The sequence below is a fragment of the Coregonus lavaretus genome, assembly GCF_964263955.1.
Source record: "Coregonus lavaretus genome assembly, contig: HAP1_SCAFFOLD_606, whole genome shotgun sequence".
In the NCBI taxonomy this organism is placed as follows: domain Eukaryota; kingdom Metazoa; phylum Chordata; class Actinopteri; order Salmoniformes; family Salmonidae; genus Coregonus; species Coregonus lavaretus.
In genome coordinates this window covers 28,578-47,096 of record NW_028165111.1, presented here as the reverse complement: position 1 = coordinate 47,096, position 18,519 = coordinate 28,578, and the positions used below count along the sequence as shown (strand labels likewise).

General features: G+C 44.9%; 1 protein-coding gene across 1 annotated transcript in view; it reads right to left on the bottom strand.

Moving 5' to 3' along the window:
• The window catches only part of LOC311116262 (catenin alpha-1-like), a 194,991-nt gene that overhangs the window by 174,597 nt on the left and 1,875 nt on the right, over window positions 1-18,519 (bottom strand). Inside the window, exons 2-3 of the mRNA XM_084191370.1 lie at window positions 16,210-16,327; window positions 14,190-14,385 (exon numbers count right to left, since the gene is read on the bottom strand). Of these exons, the coding sequence (XP_084047496.1) occupies window positions 14,190-14,385; window positions 16,210-16,314 (301 nt within the window). The 5' untranslated portion in view covers window positions 16,315-16,327. The remainder of the gene's footprint in view (window positions 1-14,189; window positions 14,386-16,209; window positions 16,328-18,519) is intronic.

Sequence of the window (18,519 nt, the reverse complement as noted above, 5' to 3'; positions counted from 1 at the left end):
ATAAAACGGAAATACATCGTATAAACTAGATATAGGCCTAGCTATAGTATAGGCTCTTTTTTGCCTTCAATATAACCATATTAACAAATGTATATAGGCCTTGGCTACAATATTCTGCCCATATGAACACATTTATTTTAGGCCATAACTGGACCAGTTTCACATTCTTTAATAAACAGACTCAAAACATGCAATAGGCTACAGCTTCCCCAGGAAACGCCACATATTGTAGCCTCACACGGACGAAAGCATAGCGGAGGAAGGAGTTTGCATCTGCTGCAGCGTTCGTGGCAAAATATTACGCATTGTGGCAACGCTACAATGTGTTTAAGACATTCTATGGATGTCAGGACTCCCTGGAAAAAACAGTGGCAATTGTTAATGAGTGGACTATCCTGGCTAAAGAAATGTAATAAACTCTTACTTCTGGTCAGTGCTAGGAAAAGACCTAGCCTGTCTTGAGGTCCACACGCATACAGACTCTACTTTGTAGGAACCGGCAACAGACTGTGTCTCCTCAATTCCCCTCAGGACCAGCCTATAACACTCTGTTATAAATACATAATTTGTCTGCGAGAGCAGAGACATCAAAAAAATTTAGTGGAGAGGAAATTAATTATATAGGATTCTGTAAAATGTTAAAACTACTTAACTGCAATAACGGCTGCTAAAAATGCTTGGGTCAGACCCAGTCTTCAGTGAAACGTTTCCCCTCTCGCTGCCCTCGTATAAGCCCAACGGTACACTGCTTTCTGCCTAGAAATATTTCACTCTCAAATGGTTTTGGAAAAATGTGACTCCCTGAAAAGCTGCTCCAGGAGTCTGTGTTCGTCCCAAATGGCACCCTATAACCAATATAGGCCTGAGACCAGGTGAAAAAGCAGTGCACTATATACTGAATGTGGTGCCCCATTTGGGACAGACACGGTGGCCACACAATCAGTCCCCAGTAGGGATTGCCCCCGAATATTAAAAAAATCCTGGACAACCGTAAGCCGTCAGAGCGAGAGAGGGGGAAACAGAGCGAGAGAGGGGGAAACAGAGCGAGAGAGGGGGAAACAGAGCGAGAGAGGGGGAAACAGAGCGAGAGAGGGGGAAACAGAGCGAGAGAGGGGGAAACAGAGCGAGAGAGGGGGAAACAGAGCGAGAGAGGGGGAAACAGAGCGAGAGAGGGGGAAACAGAGCGAGAGAGGGGGAAACAGAGCGAGCTCGAGACACAGAGAGCGAGAGAGAGAGCGAGACAGAGCGAGAGAGAGAGCGAGACACAGAGCGCGAGAGCGAGCGACACAGAGAGAGAGCGAGCGAGACACAGAGAGAGAGCGAGCGAGAGAGAGAGCGAGCGAGCGAGAGAGAGACACAGAGAGAGAGAGACACAGAGAGCGAGCGAGACACAGAGAGAGCGAGCGAGACAGAGAGAGCGAGCGAGACACAGAGAGAGAGAGAGAGCGAGCGAGACACAGAGAGAGAGAGAGAGCGAGCGAGACACAGAGAGAGAGAGAGAGAGAGCGAGCGAGACACAGAGAGAGAGAGAGAGCGAGCGAGACACAGAGAGAGAGAGAGAGCGAGCGAGACACACAGAGAGAGAGAGAGAGAGCGAGACACAGAGAGAGAGAGCGAGCGAGCGAGACACACAGAGAGAGCGAGCGAGCGAGACACACAGAGAGAGCGAGCGAGCGAGACACACAGAGAGAGCGAGCGAGCGAGACACACAGAGAGAGCGAGCGAGACACACAGAGAGAGCGAGCGAGACACACAGAGAGAGCGAGCGAGACACAGAGAGAGAGCGAGCGAGACACAGAGAGAGCGAGCGAGACGCACAGAGAGAGCGAGCGAGACGCACAGAGAGAGCGAGCGAGACGCACAGAGAGAGCGAGCGAGACGCACAGAGAGAGCGAGCGAGACACACAGAGAGAGCGAGCGAGACACACAGAGAGAGCGAGCGAGACACACAGAGAGAGCGAGCGAGACACACAGAGAGAGCGAGCGAGACACACAGAGAGAGCGAGCGAGACACACAGAGAGAGCGAGCGAGACACACAGAGAGAGCGAGCGAGACACAGAGAGAGCGAGCGAGACACACAGAGAGAGCGAGCGAGACACACAGAGAGAGCGAGCGAGACACACAGAGAGAGCGAGCGAGACACACAGAGAGAGCGAGCGAGACACACAGAGAGAGCGAGCGAGACACACAGAGAGAGCGAGCGAGACACACAGAGAGAGCGAGCGAGACACACAGAGAGAGCGAGCGAGACACACAGAGAGAGCGAGCGAGACACACAGAGAGCGAGCGAGACACACAGAGAGAGCGAGCGAGACACACAGAGAGAGCGAGCGAGACACACAGAGAGAGCGAGCGAGACACACAGAGAGAGCGAGCGAGACACACAGAGAGAGCGAGCGAGACACACAGAGAGAGCGAGCGAGACACACAGAGAGAGCGAGCGAGACACACAGAGAGAGCGAGACAGAGAGAGAGAGCGAGACACACAGAGAGAGCGAGACACAGAGAGAGAGAGAGAGAGACACAGAGAGAGAGAGAGAGAGACACACAGAGAGAGAGAGAGAGACACAGAGAGAGAGAGAGCGAGACACAGAGAGAGCGAGACACAGAGAGAGAGCGAGACACAGAGAGAGAGCGAGACACAGAGAGAGAGACACAGAGAGCGAGACACAGAGAGAGAGCGAGACACAGAGAGAGAGCGAGACACAGAGAGAGAGCGAGACACAGAGAGAGAGAGCGAGACACAGAGAGAGATTGCGAGACACAGAGAGAGATTCGAGACAAAGAGAGAGAGACAGAGAGAGAGAACGAGACACAGAGAGAGAGAGCGAGACACAGAGAGCAAGACAAAGAGAGAGCGAGACACAGAAATGTTGGGAATGAGAGAGCTGGCCATTATCATTCCAGCTGTGATGTTGCGAAGCAGTCAGTCAGAAGGTATGAATGAAGAGTAGATTGTTGTGAGACGAGAGCTGAGATGTTGTGAATGATTAAAGAACATTCTAGCAAACAAAGATGGAATCCCCCGACCAAACCCTTCTAAAAGATAAAAAAAAAAGTAGCTAACGCGCGTTCAAAAACACCAGCCGGTAACATACATGACATGGCATAGCCCACCCCCTCCCTCCAACCCAAACAATTATATCTGCCTCCTTCTCCCCATTTAAACAGCTGGTAAGCCACAGCTGGGTGTAAAATACCTTTTATATGCATGGCACGCACGGTGAAGAGAGAGGGGAAGAGAGGGGGAGGGCTAAGGCCCAGTCAATGGCAGCATTATCAGTCTGTCCACGCTCGGCAGACCAGCGTGACATAGTCCTAACTGACAGGCCAGCCCCGTCACCAGCAGCGCTGCTGAATTCCTGTCCAATGACAGCGTGCGTCTCAAAACGGCACCCTATTCCCTATATAGTGCACTACTTTTCACCAGAGCGCATTGTCAAAGGGTAGCGTAAAAGGGAATAGGATGCCATTTGAGACGCAGATAGAATAACAGAGGCAGGCTGAGGCTGACATTCCCAGGCACTGACTACACTGCTGGCATGACTTGTCTACCGGGCAGACACCTCTTCAGAGCACAACGGTTCGCACATCACCCCCTGAACTATACACCACTAACCCACACAGAGAGAGAGAGTGTAGGAGTTTGTTTGTCAGATACTGTAGAACTCGCACCGTGAGAGATATCCCTGAATCCCAGTGCTAAGTACCATCATTTTACAGCCTGAATTCTAAATGTATTAAATCAAAATCTCACCCCCCTACACACACACACACACACACACACACACACAATACCCCATAATGACAGTGAAAACATGTTTTTAGAAATTCAGGGAAATGTATTGAAAATGAAATACAGAAATCTAATTTACATACAGTACCAGTCAAAAGTATGGCCACACCTACTCATTCCAGCGTTTTTCTTTATTTTTTACTATTTTCCATGAATGCCAAGAGTGTGCAAAGCTGTCATCAAGGCAAAGAGTGGCCACTTGGAAGAATTAAAAAAAATATACATATATATTTTGATTTGTTTAACACTTTTTTGATTACTAAATGATTCCATGTGTTATTTCATAGCTTTGATGTCTTCACTATTATTCTACAATGTAGAAAACCCTGGAATGAGTAGGTGTGTTACAACCTTTGACTGGTACTGTAAGTATTCAACCCCCTGAGCCAATACATGTTAGTATCACCTTTGCCGGCGTTTATAGCTGTGAGTCTTTCTGGCTAAGTCTAAGAGCTTTGCACACCTGGCTTGTACAATATTTTCCAATTATTCTTTTCTAAATTCTTCAAGCTCTTTCAAATTGTTTGAAAATATGGAGAGCGGTACTCAGTAATGTTGTATTGAACTTGCCCCAAACATAACACCTTGTATTCAGGACATAAAGTAAATTGCTTTGCCACATTTTTTTGCATTACTATTTAATGCCTTGTTGCAAACAGGATCCATGTTTTGGAATATTTTTATTCTGTACAGGCTTCCTTTTCACTCTGTCCATTAGGTTAGTATTGTGGAGTAACTGCAATGTTGTTGATTCAGCCTCAGTTTTTTTTCCTATCACAGCCATTAAACTGTAACTGTTTTAAAGTCACCATTTGCCTCAAGGTGAAATCCGTGTGGTTTCCTTCCTCTCCGGCAAATTAGTTAGGAAGGATGCCTGTATCTTTGTAGTGACTGTGTGTATTGATACACCATCTAAAGAGTAATTAATAACTTCACTAAGCGCAAAGGGATATTTAATGTCTGCTTTTGTATTTGCCCTTCGTTGCGAGGCATTGGAAAGCCTCCTTGGTCTTCTGTGGTTGAATCCGTGTTTGAAATTCACTGCTCGACTGAGGGACCTTAGAGATATAATAGCATGTGTGGGGTACTGAGATGAGGCAGTCATTCATTCATTATTCACACAGAGTGAGTCCATGCAACTTGTGACTTTAAGCAAATATTTACTCGAACTTATTTAGGCTTGCCATAACAAAAGAGGTTGAATACATGACTCAAGACAATTCAGCTTTTCATTTTAATTTAAAAGCATAATTCCACTTTATGGGGTAGTGTGTAGGCCAGTGACAAATCTCAATTTAAACCATTTAAAATTCAGGCTGTAACAACAAAATGTGGAAAAAGTAAACAGGTGTGAATCGTTTCTAAAGGCACTGTATTTAACAGGGAATTGATCAACTAACAATCAAAAGGGGCAAACAATTCACACAATGAAGTTCTGAAACATTGGATGTGCACGAATTGGTGGGGAGATGGCGCATTCTGGAGAGAGACGCACCTTGTGCATCCTCTTCTTCTTGACTTAAAAATTATACCCAAGACATTATCTTCACACATACTGTAGGTCATGGAATCCTCTCACAAAGCACTAGGCATTTGCAAATTCAAAAACTAAAACGCAATTTCACTTATTTTCAAAATTGTATCAAATGTCTTTACTTGCCAAGGCAAATAGGGTAAGTGTCCCTATTAAAGCCCACTACTGTCTGAGTTCAGACATTACTATGCTGCCTTAATTTCTGTAAGAAAAGTGGAGATATAATGAAAGATTAATCTGTGACGTTATGACTTTACTTACTTTTTTTTTGTAAGACAAAAATATTTGATAAGATATGAAAAGTCCAGACTGGGCTTAATGGGTAAAGAATATAACCTTTAAGCCCATGGGTGTTCCAAATAAGCCCCTGGGTGTTCCAAATAAGCCCATGGGTGTTCCAAATAAGCCCCTGGGTGTTCCAAATAAGCCCATGGGTGTTCCAAATAAGCCCATGGGTGTTCCAAATAAGCCCATGGGTGTTCCAAATAAGCCCACCTCAAATAATCTAAAATATAAAAAACACAACATGCAACAATTTCAAAGATTTTACTGAGTTACAATTCATATAAGGAAATCATTAAATTGAAATAAATTAATTAGGCCCTAATCTATGAATATCACATGACTGAGCAGGGGCGAAGCTATGGGCCCACCCACTTGGGCGACTGGCCCACCCACTGGGGAGCAAGGCCCAGCCAATTAGAATGAGTTTTTCCATACAAAAGGGCTTTATTACAGACAGAAATAGTCCTCCGTTTCATCAGCTGTTCGGGTGGCTGGTCTCAGACGATCCCGCAGGTGAAGAAGCCGGATGTGGAGGTCCTGGGCTGGCGTGGTTACACGTGGTTTGCGATTGTGAGGCCAATTGGACGTACTGCCAAATTCTCTAAAACAACTTTGGAGGCGGCTTAAGGTAGAGAAATTAACATTCAATTCTCTGGCAACAGCTCTGGTGGACATTCCTGCAGTCAGCATGCCAATTGCATGTTTCTCAACTTGAGACATCTGTGGAATTGTGTTGTGTGACAAAACTGCACATTTTAGAGTGGCCTTTTATTGTCCCCAGCACAAGGTGCACCTGTGTAATGATCATGCTTCTTGATATGCCACACCTGTCAGGTGGATGGATTATCTACGCAAAAGGTGAAACGCTCACTAACAGGGATGTAAACAATTTTGTGCACATGGAACATTTCTGGAATCTTTTACTAAATCATGGGACCAACGCTTCAAATGTTGCATTTATATTTTCGTTCAGTATCATTTCCAAATGTTCCAAACTGATATTTCTTATGTAGAGAGACTAGCTATAGTTCCAGCAGCAGAGAGAGACTAGCTATAGTTCCAGCAGCAGAGAGAGAGAGAGAGAGAGACTAGCTATAGTTCCAGCAGCAGAGAGATAGAGAGACTAGCTATAGTTCCAGCAGAGAGACAGAGAGAGAGAGACACTAGCTATAGTTCCAGCAGCAGAGAGAGAGAGAGACTAGCTATAGTTCCAGCAGCAGAGAGAGACTAGCTATAGTTCCAGCAGCAGAGAGAGAGAGAGACTAGCTATAGTTCCAGCAGAGAGACAGAGAGAGAGAGACACTAGCTATAGTTCCAGCAGAGAGACAGAGAGAGAGAGACACTAGCTATAGTTCCAGCAGCAGAGAGAGATAGAGAGAGACTAGCTATAGTTCCAGCAGCAGAGAGAGAGAGATAGAGAGAGACTAGCTATAGTTCCAGCAGCAGAGAGAGAGAGAGAGAGAGAGACTAGCTATAGTTCCAGCAGCAGAGAGAGAGAGACTAGCTATAGTTCCAGCAGCAGAGAGAGAGAGACTAGCTATAGTTCCAGCAGCAGAGAGAGACTAGCTATAGTTCCAGCAGCAGAGAGAGTGAGAGAGAGAGACTAGCTATAGTTCCAGCAGCAGAGAGAGAGAGAGAGAGACTAGCTATAGTTCCAGCAGCAGAGAGAGAGAGACTAGCTATAGTTCCAGCAGCAGAGAGAGAGAGACTAGCTATAGTTCCAGCAGCAGAGAGAGAGAGAGAGAGAGAGAGAGAGAGAGAGAGAGAGAGAGAGAGAGACTAGCTATAGTTCCAGCAGCAGAGAGAGCCTAGCTATAGTTCCAGCAGCAGAGAGAGACTAGCTATAGTTCCAGCAGCAGAGAGAGAGAGAGAGAGAGAGAGAGAGAGAGAGAGAGAGAGAGAGAGAGAGAGAGAGAGACTAGCTATAGTTCCAGCAGCAGAGAGAGAGAGAGAGACTAGCTATAGTTCCAGAGAGAGAGAGACTAGCTATAGTTCCAGAGAGAGAGAGAGAGAGACTAGCTATAGTTCCAGAGAGAGAGACTAGCTATAGTTCCAGAGAGAGAGACTAGCTATAGTTCCAGAGAGAGAGAGAGAGAGACTAGCTATAGTTCCAGAGAGAGAGAGAGAGAGACTAGCTATAGTTCCAGAGAGAGAGAGAGAGAGACTAGCTATAGTTCCAGAGAGAGAGAGAGAGAGACTAGCTATAGTTCCAGAGAGAGAGAGAGAGAGAGAGAGACTAGCTATAGTTCCAGAGAGAGAGAGAGAGAGAGAGAGAGAGAGAGAGAGACTAGCTATAGTTCCAGCAGCAGAGAGAGAGAGACTAGCTATAGTTCCAGCAGCAGAGAGAGAGAGACTAGCTATAGTTCCAGCAGCAGAGAGAGTGAGAGAGAGAGACTAGCTATAGTTCCAGCAGCAGAGAGAGAGACTAGCTATAGTTCCAGCAGCAGAGAGAGAGAGAGAGAGAGAGAGAGAGAGAGACTAGCTATAGTTCCAGAGAGAGAGAGAGAGACTAGCTATAGTTCCAGAGAGAGAGAGAGACAGAGAGACAGAGAGAGAGACAGAGAGACAGAGAGACAGAGAGACAGAGAGACAGAGAGACAGAGAGACAGAGAGACAGAGAGACAGAGAGACAGAGAGACAGAGAGACAGAGAGACAGAGAGACAGAGAGACAGAGAGACAGAGAGAGAGAGAGAGAGAGAGAGAGAGAGAGAGAGAGAGAGAGAGAGAGAGAGAGAGAGAGAGAGAGAGAGAGACTAGCTATAGTTCCAGCAGCAGAGAGAGAGAGAGAGACTAGCTATTGTTCCAGCAGCTATTGTTCCAACAGGACAACGGCCCTAAGCACACAGCCAAGACAACGCAGCAGTGGCATCGGGACACGTCTCTGAATGTCCTTGAGTGGCCCAGCCAGAGCCCGGACTTGAACCCGATCGAACATCTCTGGAGAGACCTGAAAATAGCTGTGCAGCGACGCTCCCCATCCAACCTGACAGAGCTTGAGAGGATCTGCAGAGAAGAATGGGAGAAACTCCCCAAATACCGGTGTGCCAAGCTTGTAGCGTCATACCCAAGAAGACTCGAGGCTGTAATCGCTGCCAAAGGTGCTTCAATAAAGGTCTGAATACTTATGTAAATGTGATTTTACATTTACAGAGTTTCATTTTTTTCTAAATTAACAAAAAATTCTAAAAACCTGTTTTTGCTTTGTCATTATAGGGTATTGTGTGTAGATTAATGAAATAAAAAACTATGTAATCAATTTTAGAATAAGCCTGTAACGTAAAAAAATGTAGATAAAGTCAAGGGGTCTGAATACTTTCCGAATGCACCGTACCTATCTGGAGGCATCCTACTGCGATAGCTACGTGATGGGAGAAGACTGGGGGGGAACACAACAGGCACGTTATTTACAGTGGCTATGGATACAGAGTTTTCGCCCATGCCCCGGCGGGCCTTTGGAAACCCATGCCCCGGCGGGCCTTTGGAAACCCATGCCCCGGCGGGCCTTTGGAAACCCATGCCCCGGCGGGCCTTTGGAAACCCATGCCCCGGCGGGCCTTTGGAAACCTTTCTCTCTTAAAAGCAGTAATATTTTAGATACACATTTCAGCTGCTGCTCATACTACCCCCTCCCTTCACATTTAGCGTTTTACTCTCCCTCTTCTGAACCATGATGTAGCCCATGTCTCGGTCTCATTTCTGAACAGCTGAAATAAAAACCCTGTGGCGATTTGAACAAACGTTCCAAAACTGATGAAGGCTACAACCTTCTGTCTGTCTGTTCAAATTAAAAAAATGTATTTGTCACCTGCTTTGTAAACAGGGGTGGACTAACTGTGAAATGATTCCTTAAGGACCCTTCCCAACAATACAGAGAAGAAGAAAATACAGAAATAATAGAACAGTAAAACATGTAATAATAAAAGTTATAATAAATACACAATGAGTAACGATAACTTGGCTATATACACAGGGTACCAGTACTGAGGCTATGATAACTTGGCTATATACACAGGGTACCAGTACTGAGTCTATGATAACTTGGCTATATACAGGGGGTACCAGTATTGAGGCTATGATAACTTGGCTATATACACAGGGTACCAGTACTGAGGCTATGATAACTTGGCTATATACACAGGGTACCAGTACTGAGGCTATGATAACTTGGCTATATACACAGGGGGTACCAGTACTGAGTCTATGATAACTTGGCTATATACACAGGGTACCAGTACTGAGGCTATGATAACTTGGCTATATACACGGGGTACCAGTACCGAGTTGATGTACAGGGGTAATTGAGAGTAAATAGCTGCATGTAACTCAGCAGCTAAGAACATAAAAATAACTAGACTGCCTGTTTGTGCCGGGCTTATGTTGGCAACGGTGACAAAGTAATGTATTTTGTGTAAAACACGTAGCCTACTCCTCCGGAAAAACATGAAATCAGGCTTATGCTTACTGATGCATGGAACGCAACAGTTAGAACAGTTGTGCGTACAACATGAGGTTTGTGTGCTACACCAGTGACCGGACAGAGGTGATCAAGGAGGGGGGGGGGGGAGTGGCAGCGGAGCAGCTAATGTAGACAGCGTAGTGGGCAATCAGCAACGTAAAAAATAAAAGATCTGTATTTTTAGCCTGGGCAAATTGGGATACAGGTACTCCGTATTCATATTTAGAATAGGAGGAGGATAGCGGGTGAGATCGCCCTCTCCTCCCTACACCACATCGTCTCATTCAATAGGCATCGATATCAACAGGCTTTTAAAACATTCATGGCAAAACAAGCCATTGAGAAATGAGGAGCCGAGCATCTTGACAGGGTTAAACCTCTCCATTAACCTTCCAGAGAGGAGAACCCACTCTGTTGCTACTAGGAGTAATGAGATTTAACAAGAGTAAAAAAGAATGGGGTGATGACGCACAAGGCCGCATGTCTCTAGGCAACCCTTTATACCGAGCTGACAAAACAGGGATTTTCCTGCTTTGAATTCCTTGGGTGGCCTTTAAAAACTACAAAAACAAATTCTCAGCTCCAGAATGTAGAATCACATTTTCTTTTTTTAAATCAACTGCAACATTTTCTCTCAGATGCATGACAAAATGTGTAGAATTGCAGGAAATTAGCTTTAAAACTGCAAAAATGTATCATCTTGGCTCCATGGAAAAATTTGTAGAATTGCAGGAAATTGTAGCATTTTAAAGCCAATCTCTACACGGCCAAGATTGGCAGGGGGGGGGGGGCCTCAAATTCTTGAAAATTCAGCCGTAACGACGGGCCGACCGCACTCCCTGCCACGTCCAACCCCTAAGACCCTTTTTGATCCAGAGAAACCCTGGCACACTCTCCTTCCCCCCAATACAGGGTCAGAGAGAATGAAAGACTGCAGGGCAGAGTACAATGGAAGAAAGCAGTGGGGGTGATTCATAGAGCACCAACTGAATAAATATGTTCCCTTGGAAGTCAGGAGATAAATATAGAAGGTCAAATTACCTCTTAGACAAATCATGATCATTTCAGAGCATCAGCATTTCCTCTTCAACTAGACAAAGTGGGCCCCTCAAAACAACGTTTTCAATTAATAGGTTTGCCGTCTAGTGTAGCCTAATAACAGATAGAACTGACTGGAAGGAACTTGAGAAAACGGCACAAAAACATCCACCACAAAATTGTGGTTGACCCTATGCTTCTCATGAAAGGGTTTTGCCTAAGTCAAGTCTATATAGCAACTATACCTGACTTGTCAACATCCAATGTGGATGAGATCCAGTCCTACTCATCCACATGATCACATCATTCATCATCCTACTCATCCACATAACGGGTCAAGACCAGTAGCAGCTTAACCGTGACTTACTTGGCCCAAAACGTACAGTACCAGTCAAAGGTTTGGGCACACCCATCGGTTTTCTTTAGTTGTACTATTTTCTACATTGTAGAATAATAGTGATGATATTAAAACTATGAAAGAACACATATGGAATCATGTAGTAACCAAAAAGGTGTTAAACAAATCAAATAATATTTTAATATTTGAGATTCTTCAAAGTAGCCACCCTTTGCCTTGATGACAGCTTTGCACAATCTACACATTCTCTCAACCAGCTTCATGAGGTAGTCACCTGGAATGCATTTCAATTAACAGGTATGCCTTCTTAAAAAGTCAATTTGTGGAATTTCTTTCCTTCTTAATGCGTTTGAGCCAATCAGTTGTGTTGTGACAAGGTAGGGGGGGTATACAGAAGATAGCCCTATTTGGTAAAAGACCAAGTCCATATTATAGCAAGAACTGCTCAAATAAGCAAAGAGAAATGACAGTACATAATTTATTTAAGACATGAAGGTCAGTCAAGAACTTTGAAAGTTTCTTCAAGTGCAGACTCAAAAACCATCAAGCGCTATGAGGACCGCCACAGGAGTGGAAGACCCAGAGTTACCTCTGCTGCAGAGGATAAGTTCATTAGAGTTACCAGCCTCAGAAATTGCAGCCCAAATAAATGCTTCACAGAGTTCAAGTAACAGACACATCTCAACATCAACTGTTCAGAGGGGACTGTGTGAATCAGGCTTTCATGGTCGAATTGCTGCAAAGAAACCACTACTAAAGGACACCAATAATAAGAAGAGACTTGCTTGGGCCAAGAAACACGAGCAATGGACATTAGACCAGCGGAAATCTGTCCACCACCTCCTTCATGCTTTACGGTGGGAAATACATTTACATTTTTAGTCATTTAGCAGACGCTCTTATCCAGAGTGACTTACAGGAGCAATTAGGGTTAAGTGCCTTGCTCAAGGGCATATCGACAGATTTTTCACCTAGTCGGCTCGGGGATTAGAACCAGCGACCTTTCGGTTACTGGCACAACGCTCTTAACCACTAAGCTACCTGCCGCCCCACATGCGGAGATCATCCGTTCACCCGCACGCGTCTCACAAAGATACGGCGGTTGGAACAAAAAAATCTCCAATTTGGACTCCAGTTATGGTGTGGGGGTGCTTTGCTGGTGACACTGTCTGTGATTTACTTAGAATTCAAGGCACACTTAACCAGCAAGGCTACCACAGCATTCTACAGCGATACGCCATCCCATCTGGTTTGGGCTTAGTGGGACTATAATTTGTTTTTCAACAGGACAATGACCCAACACACCTCCAGGCTGTGTAAGGGCTATTTTACCAAGAAGGAGAGTGATGGAGTGCTGCATCAGATAACCTGGCCTCTACAATCCCCCGACCTCAACCAAATTGAGATGGTTTGGGATGAGTCGGACCGCAGAGTGAAGGACAAGCAGCCAACAAGTGCTCAGCATATGTGGGAACTCCTTCAAGACTGTTGGAAAAGCATTCCAGGTGAAGCTGGTTGAGAGAATGCCAAGAGTGTGCAAAGCTGTCATCAAGGCAAAGGGTGGCTATTTGAAGAATCCCAAATAGAAAATAGATTGATTTGTTTTTTCATTACTACATGATTCCAAAGGGTTTCAAGGCCGTTAGTCATTTAAACTCTGAGCGTTTGTTTTTGTCCCAGTACCGCGTCCGCGGAGCTTAAGTGTTACCCACTCCTTCAATTACGGTCAGAAAATAGAAAGTGACATATCATTCGAAAGCTACAGCTCGTCTTTTTGGAAATTGAGCTCAAATCTTACTGCTGGCGATGTCATAATAATGCCCCCCCTCCCCTCCCCTCCCAAAAGTATTAAATCATGCGCTATGGTCATATTCATAGTGTGCAATTTAGGTCAAGTCACCAAAAGCGCAGAAACGTATGCATGGAAAGGGTACAACCTGGTGGTCATCGTAATGCAACGCATATCTTTTCATACACATTAGCTTTAATGCATCCTCCATAAGCGCCGTTGACCAATGGGAAAATAAGTTTGACGTTTCCTCGCCTGTCTGTGGTATTTAAAAATGTTTTATAATAATTGGTAACTCGAAAGTCCCAATCGCTTGAAAATCCGTTCAGCCATTTTCGCACATTGTGGTACAACCCAAACCAGACGCATCTGGTTTCAAGTGGCCAGGTTACAGTGAAAAGGTTACAACTTCAGCTTTCTCCTCGTGTATATCATTCCTGTAAGACAAAAAAGGAAGCCCTGGCACCTTGCACAAGCCCTGCACTTTTAAAATGGCGGTGTTCCTATGGGAATTAGCATGTGTAGAGCGCCACTATTAGGTAAAAGACATTACCTTTTTTTGTATAAAAAAACATTTTCCTTTTGGATTGGTAATTGGTGACATTGTATTTCTATCCTAGACTTTCACATCTCTTTGGGAATTTGGGAAGCTACCACATTTTTATGTTTTTTGGGGCTTTTCTTTGCCTGCTGTTGCTCTGTAATAGTCACGTTGTGGCTGTACACTTGTATCAGAATCCCACAATTCATACCTTTCTAACAGTACTAAGAATGTTTTTGTAGGACTTATAGTTTTGAAAATCGAAATTATCTAATGAAGGAAGTTTACAATTTATGTGTCGCTTAAAACATGCCACCAGAGGGCGTCAGGTTTGCTTGGCCCAAAGCACCGAGTAAAAGGGTTTCAAGGCCAGCAGTGGCTGAACGGTACCTTGCTTGCGGACATCCTCCACGGCAGCAGTGAGCTCGTCCTTGAGGAACTGGCTCTCCTTGGCGATCTTCTCCCCTTTATCCAGGAAGTTCAAGGTGGCGGTCTCCACCGAGGCAGCCAATACATGGGCCTTCTTAGAGCGTCCCTTCTTCTTATTGGACGGCCCCTTGTTGCTGGAGTTCACCAGGGTCGTGACCTTTAGGAGCAGGACGAGAGATGCACATTATACGCTGCTTCTGAAAGTCACGGACTAAAGATCATCTAAAACTATCTACAGCCATAGCTAGCCAACTTGCCTCGTCTTTGATTCCATACTAAAAACAGTAGAAGTAGCTAGTGTCTTCCAAGCCATTAGGGCTAGATATCAATGTATCAATCAAAACCATCATGAATGTATAACCACCAGTTCTAAAATAAATAAATAAATAAATAAATAAATATATATATATATAAAACGTATGTATTATATGAAAATGCATGCATTATTGCTCTATCAAAATGTACAGCATAGTCGGAAAATATTCAGACCCCTTGACTTTTTCCAAATTTTGTTACGTTACAGCCTTATTCTAAAATTTATTAAATTGTTTTTTCCCCCTCATCAATCTACACACAATACCCCATAATGACAAAGCAAACACGGGTGTGTAGAATATTTTGCAAATGTTTCGAAAATAAAAAACGGAAATATCACATTTACATAAGTATTCAGACCCTTCTCTCAGTACGTTGTTGAAGCACCTTCGGCAGCGATTACAGCCTCAAGTCTTCTTGGGTATGGCGTTACAAGCTTGGCACACCTGTATTTGGGTAGTTTCTCCCATTCTTCTCTGCAGTTCCTCTCAAGCTCTGTCAGGTTGGATGGGGAGCATCGCTGCACAGCTATTTTCTGGTCTCTCCAGAGATGTTCGATCGGGCTCAAGTCCGGGCTCTGGCTGGGCCACTCAAGGAGATTTGGAGACTTGTCCCGAAGCCACTCCTGCGTTGTCTTGGCTGTGTGCTTAGGGTCGTGGTCCTGTTGGAAGGTGAACCGTCAACCCAGTCTGAGGTCCTGAGCACTCTGGAGCAGGTTTTCATCAAGGATCTCTCTCTACTTTGCTCCATTCATCTTTCCCTCGATCCTGACTAGTTTCCCAGTCCCTGCCGCTGAAAAACATCCCCACAGCATGATGCTACCAACACCACGCTTCACTGTAGGGATGGTATTGGTCAGGTGATGAGCGGTGCCTGGTTTCCTCCAAGCGGTCTGTCATGTGCCTTTGGCTTCTGTCTGGCCACTCTACCATAAAGGCCTGATTGGTGGAGTGCTTCAGAGATGGTTGTGTTTCTGGAAGGTTCTCCCATCTCCACAGAGGAACTCTAGAGCTCTGTCAGAGTGACCATCGGGTTCTTGGTCACCTCCCCGAACAAGGCCCTTCTCCCCCGATTGTTAAGTTTGGCCGGGTGGCCAGCTCTAGCAAGAGTCTTGATGGTTCCAAACTTCTTCCATTTAAGAATGATGGAGGCCACTGTGTTCTTGGGGACCTTCAATGCTGCAGATATTTTTTGGTACCCTTTCCCAGATCTGTGCCTCAACACAATCCTGTCTCAGAGCTCTACGGAAAATTCCTTCGACCTCATGGCTTGGTTTTTGCTCTGACATGCACTGTCAACTGTGGGACCTTATATAGACAGGTGTGTGCCTTTCCAAATCATATCCAATCAATTGAATTTACCCCAGGTGGACTCCAATCAAGTTGAAGAAACATCTCAAGGATGATCAATGGAAACAGGATGCACCTGAGCTCAATTCTGATTATAGTAGCAAAGGTTCTGAATACTTATGTAAATAAGATATCCGTTTTTTTGCAAATAAATTCTAAAAACCTGTTTTCGCTTTCTCATTATGGGTTATTGTGTGTAGATTGATGAGGGATAAAAAAATAAAAATTTGAATAAGGCTGTAACGTATCAAAATGTGGAAAAAGTCAAGTGACGAGTTTGCATCCCTGGCGTATTGTTAAAATGTATGTATTCTGACCTGCGTGACCAAGGGCTCCAGCAGCCTCTCCACAGCCAGGGTGCGGATCTCCAGGCTCTTTGGGTCCCATTTGAAGTTGATGTTGGCCGTGTTTATGGCTGTCATGTTCACTACGTATCTGAGGAGGAGAGGAGAGAGGGACGGATGGTTACTGAGGAGGAGAGAAGAGAGGGACGGATGGTTACTGAGGAGGACAGGAGACAGGGACGGATGGTTACTGAGGAGGAGAGAAGAGAGGGACGGATGGTTACTGAGGAGGAGAGGAGAGAGGGACGGATGGTTACTGAGGAGGAGAGAAGAGAGGGACGGATGGTTACTGAGGAGGAGAGGAGAGAGGGACGGATGGTTACTGAGGAGGACAGGAGAGAGGGACGGATGGTTACTGAGGAGGAGAGGAGAGAGGGACGGATGGTTACTGAGGAGGACAGGAGAGAATATGAGAAAATGGATGCCTGGGGCTTGGCTGGGTCATTCATCAGATGGGGGGGGGGGGGGTTAAGCCACCCACCATGACAACACAGCACACTTTCACCCTGGAGGTAGGTACAACACATATCAACTGACCTCTGAGCAGCATAGAACATTATTGGGCTATCCATCCTAGATAAGGGCTACCAACACATCACTAGAAGGCCTTACACTGCATTTCATTTTTAAAAAGCTGTGAAACCCATTATTGAACCGATTCATGCTACACTGATTTGGGAAACCCTGCTGCAGCTAAACAAGAGTCACGACACCATGGGTGCGTCCCAAATGGCACCCTATTCCCCATGTAGTGCACTACTTTCGACCAGGGCCCACAGGGCGCTGGGCAAAAGTAGTGTACTAAATAGGGAAAATGATGCCATTTGGGCAGCACCCATGGTGTCGTTACATTTGGTACAGACCCCATTATAAATATGGATGCTCCCTCTTCAGAGGAGACAGGTCTCCCTCCATATGTAAAAAAAAATAAAATAATGTATGCACACATGACTGTAAGTCGCTTTGGATAAAAGCGTCTGCTAAATGGCATATTATTATTATATTATCACCGTTAGACAGACGGCCATAAGTGGAGCAGAGTAACACTGTGGCCCTTTTTCGATTTTCCTTTTCATGCAGCGGCTGGCCTCGTATTGATTAACCTTCACGCACTGAGTGGCAGGGACAATCAGGATGCCTCGAGGGCCGAGCAGGTCTGGACCCAGGACCCAGTCTGTCTGGCCTACACTGGAGGGGCTGTGTCTCAAATTTAACCATATTACCTAAATAGTGCACTATTTTTTTGACCAGGGCCCCATCTAGTAGCATTTCCAATCAAAAACACATCCTTTGACCTATGGATAAAATAATATGTTAAATTGTGTGTATAATCCTTTAAGAAAACCAGGGGTCCAACCCTCATGTCTCTATCATAATCCGTTCAATCGTTATTGGAGTTTTTACCCTTGTAGGATGGCTAGAATTAGGGTGACTATGTTAAATGGAGGCCAGAGGGGAAAAACAGTTGTCATATGTGGAACATTTTGTCAGCTGGGCTAGATTCTGTGCAGGAATTATGGCTCCTGGATACCTGACAGGCTCACTCTCCTGTTGAACTCAACATCTTTCTTCTCCAATCCACAGGACATAAAACAATAGAGGTAAGATGTTGGTAGAGCACGGCGCTTGTAACGCCAAGGTAGTGGGTTCGATCCCCGGGACCACCCATACGTAAAAATTTATATTATCCATGTATACATGGATAAAAGCGTCTGCTAAATGGCATATTATTATTAGTATTATTACTATTATTATAATAGAATGCTGTTTGTGAATTCTCATCCATGAATTCTCATCTGTGTGGAGAAGTGCAACAGAAGCACAAAATTAGTCTGATGCCGAGCAGAAAATAACAACAAGAAGCATTTTAGATCTGCATTTACGAAATGAAGCAAGTTATTTATTATGCGTTTGATCTTTTTGCCTGGGTGAAAACACAGAATTCCGCATTAACGCGACCCCTGATGGATATCCATCAGTATTATCATATATTTGTATACGCTTTTCATACCAATTCGAAATTCCTGTTATTTTTCTGAGATTTCTTACAAAAAAAAAGGGTATCTCTGACATGTCAACAGAGCGTATACCAAGCGTTTTATTTTCAAAGCCTTTTACATTTAATTCAGCTCGTGTCATGCGGAAACAACTTTAAGAAGACCACCACAAAATGTAAAATCCTCAATTTGTTATGAGAAACCTGCACCGCTATGTCAACAGAGCTGGGTACTTATTAATGGATGTAGTATTAGGTCCCGTGTAGCTCAGTTGGTAGAGCATGGC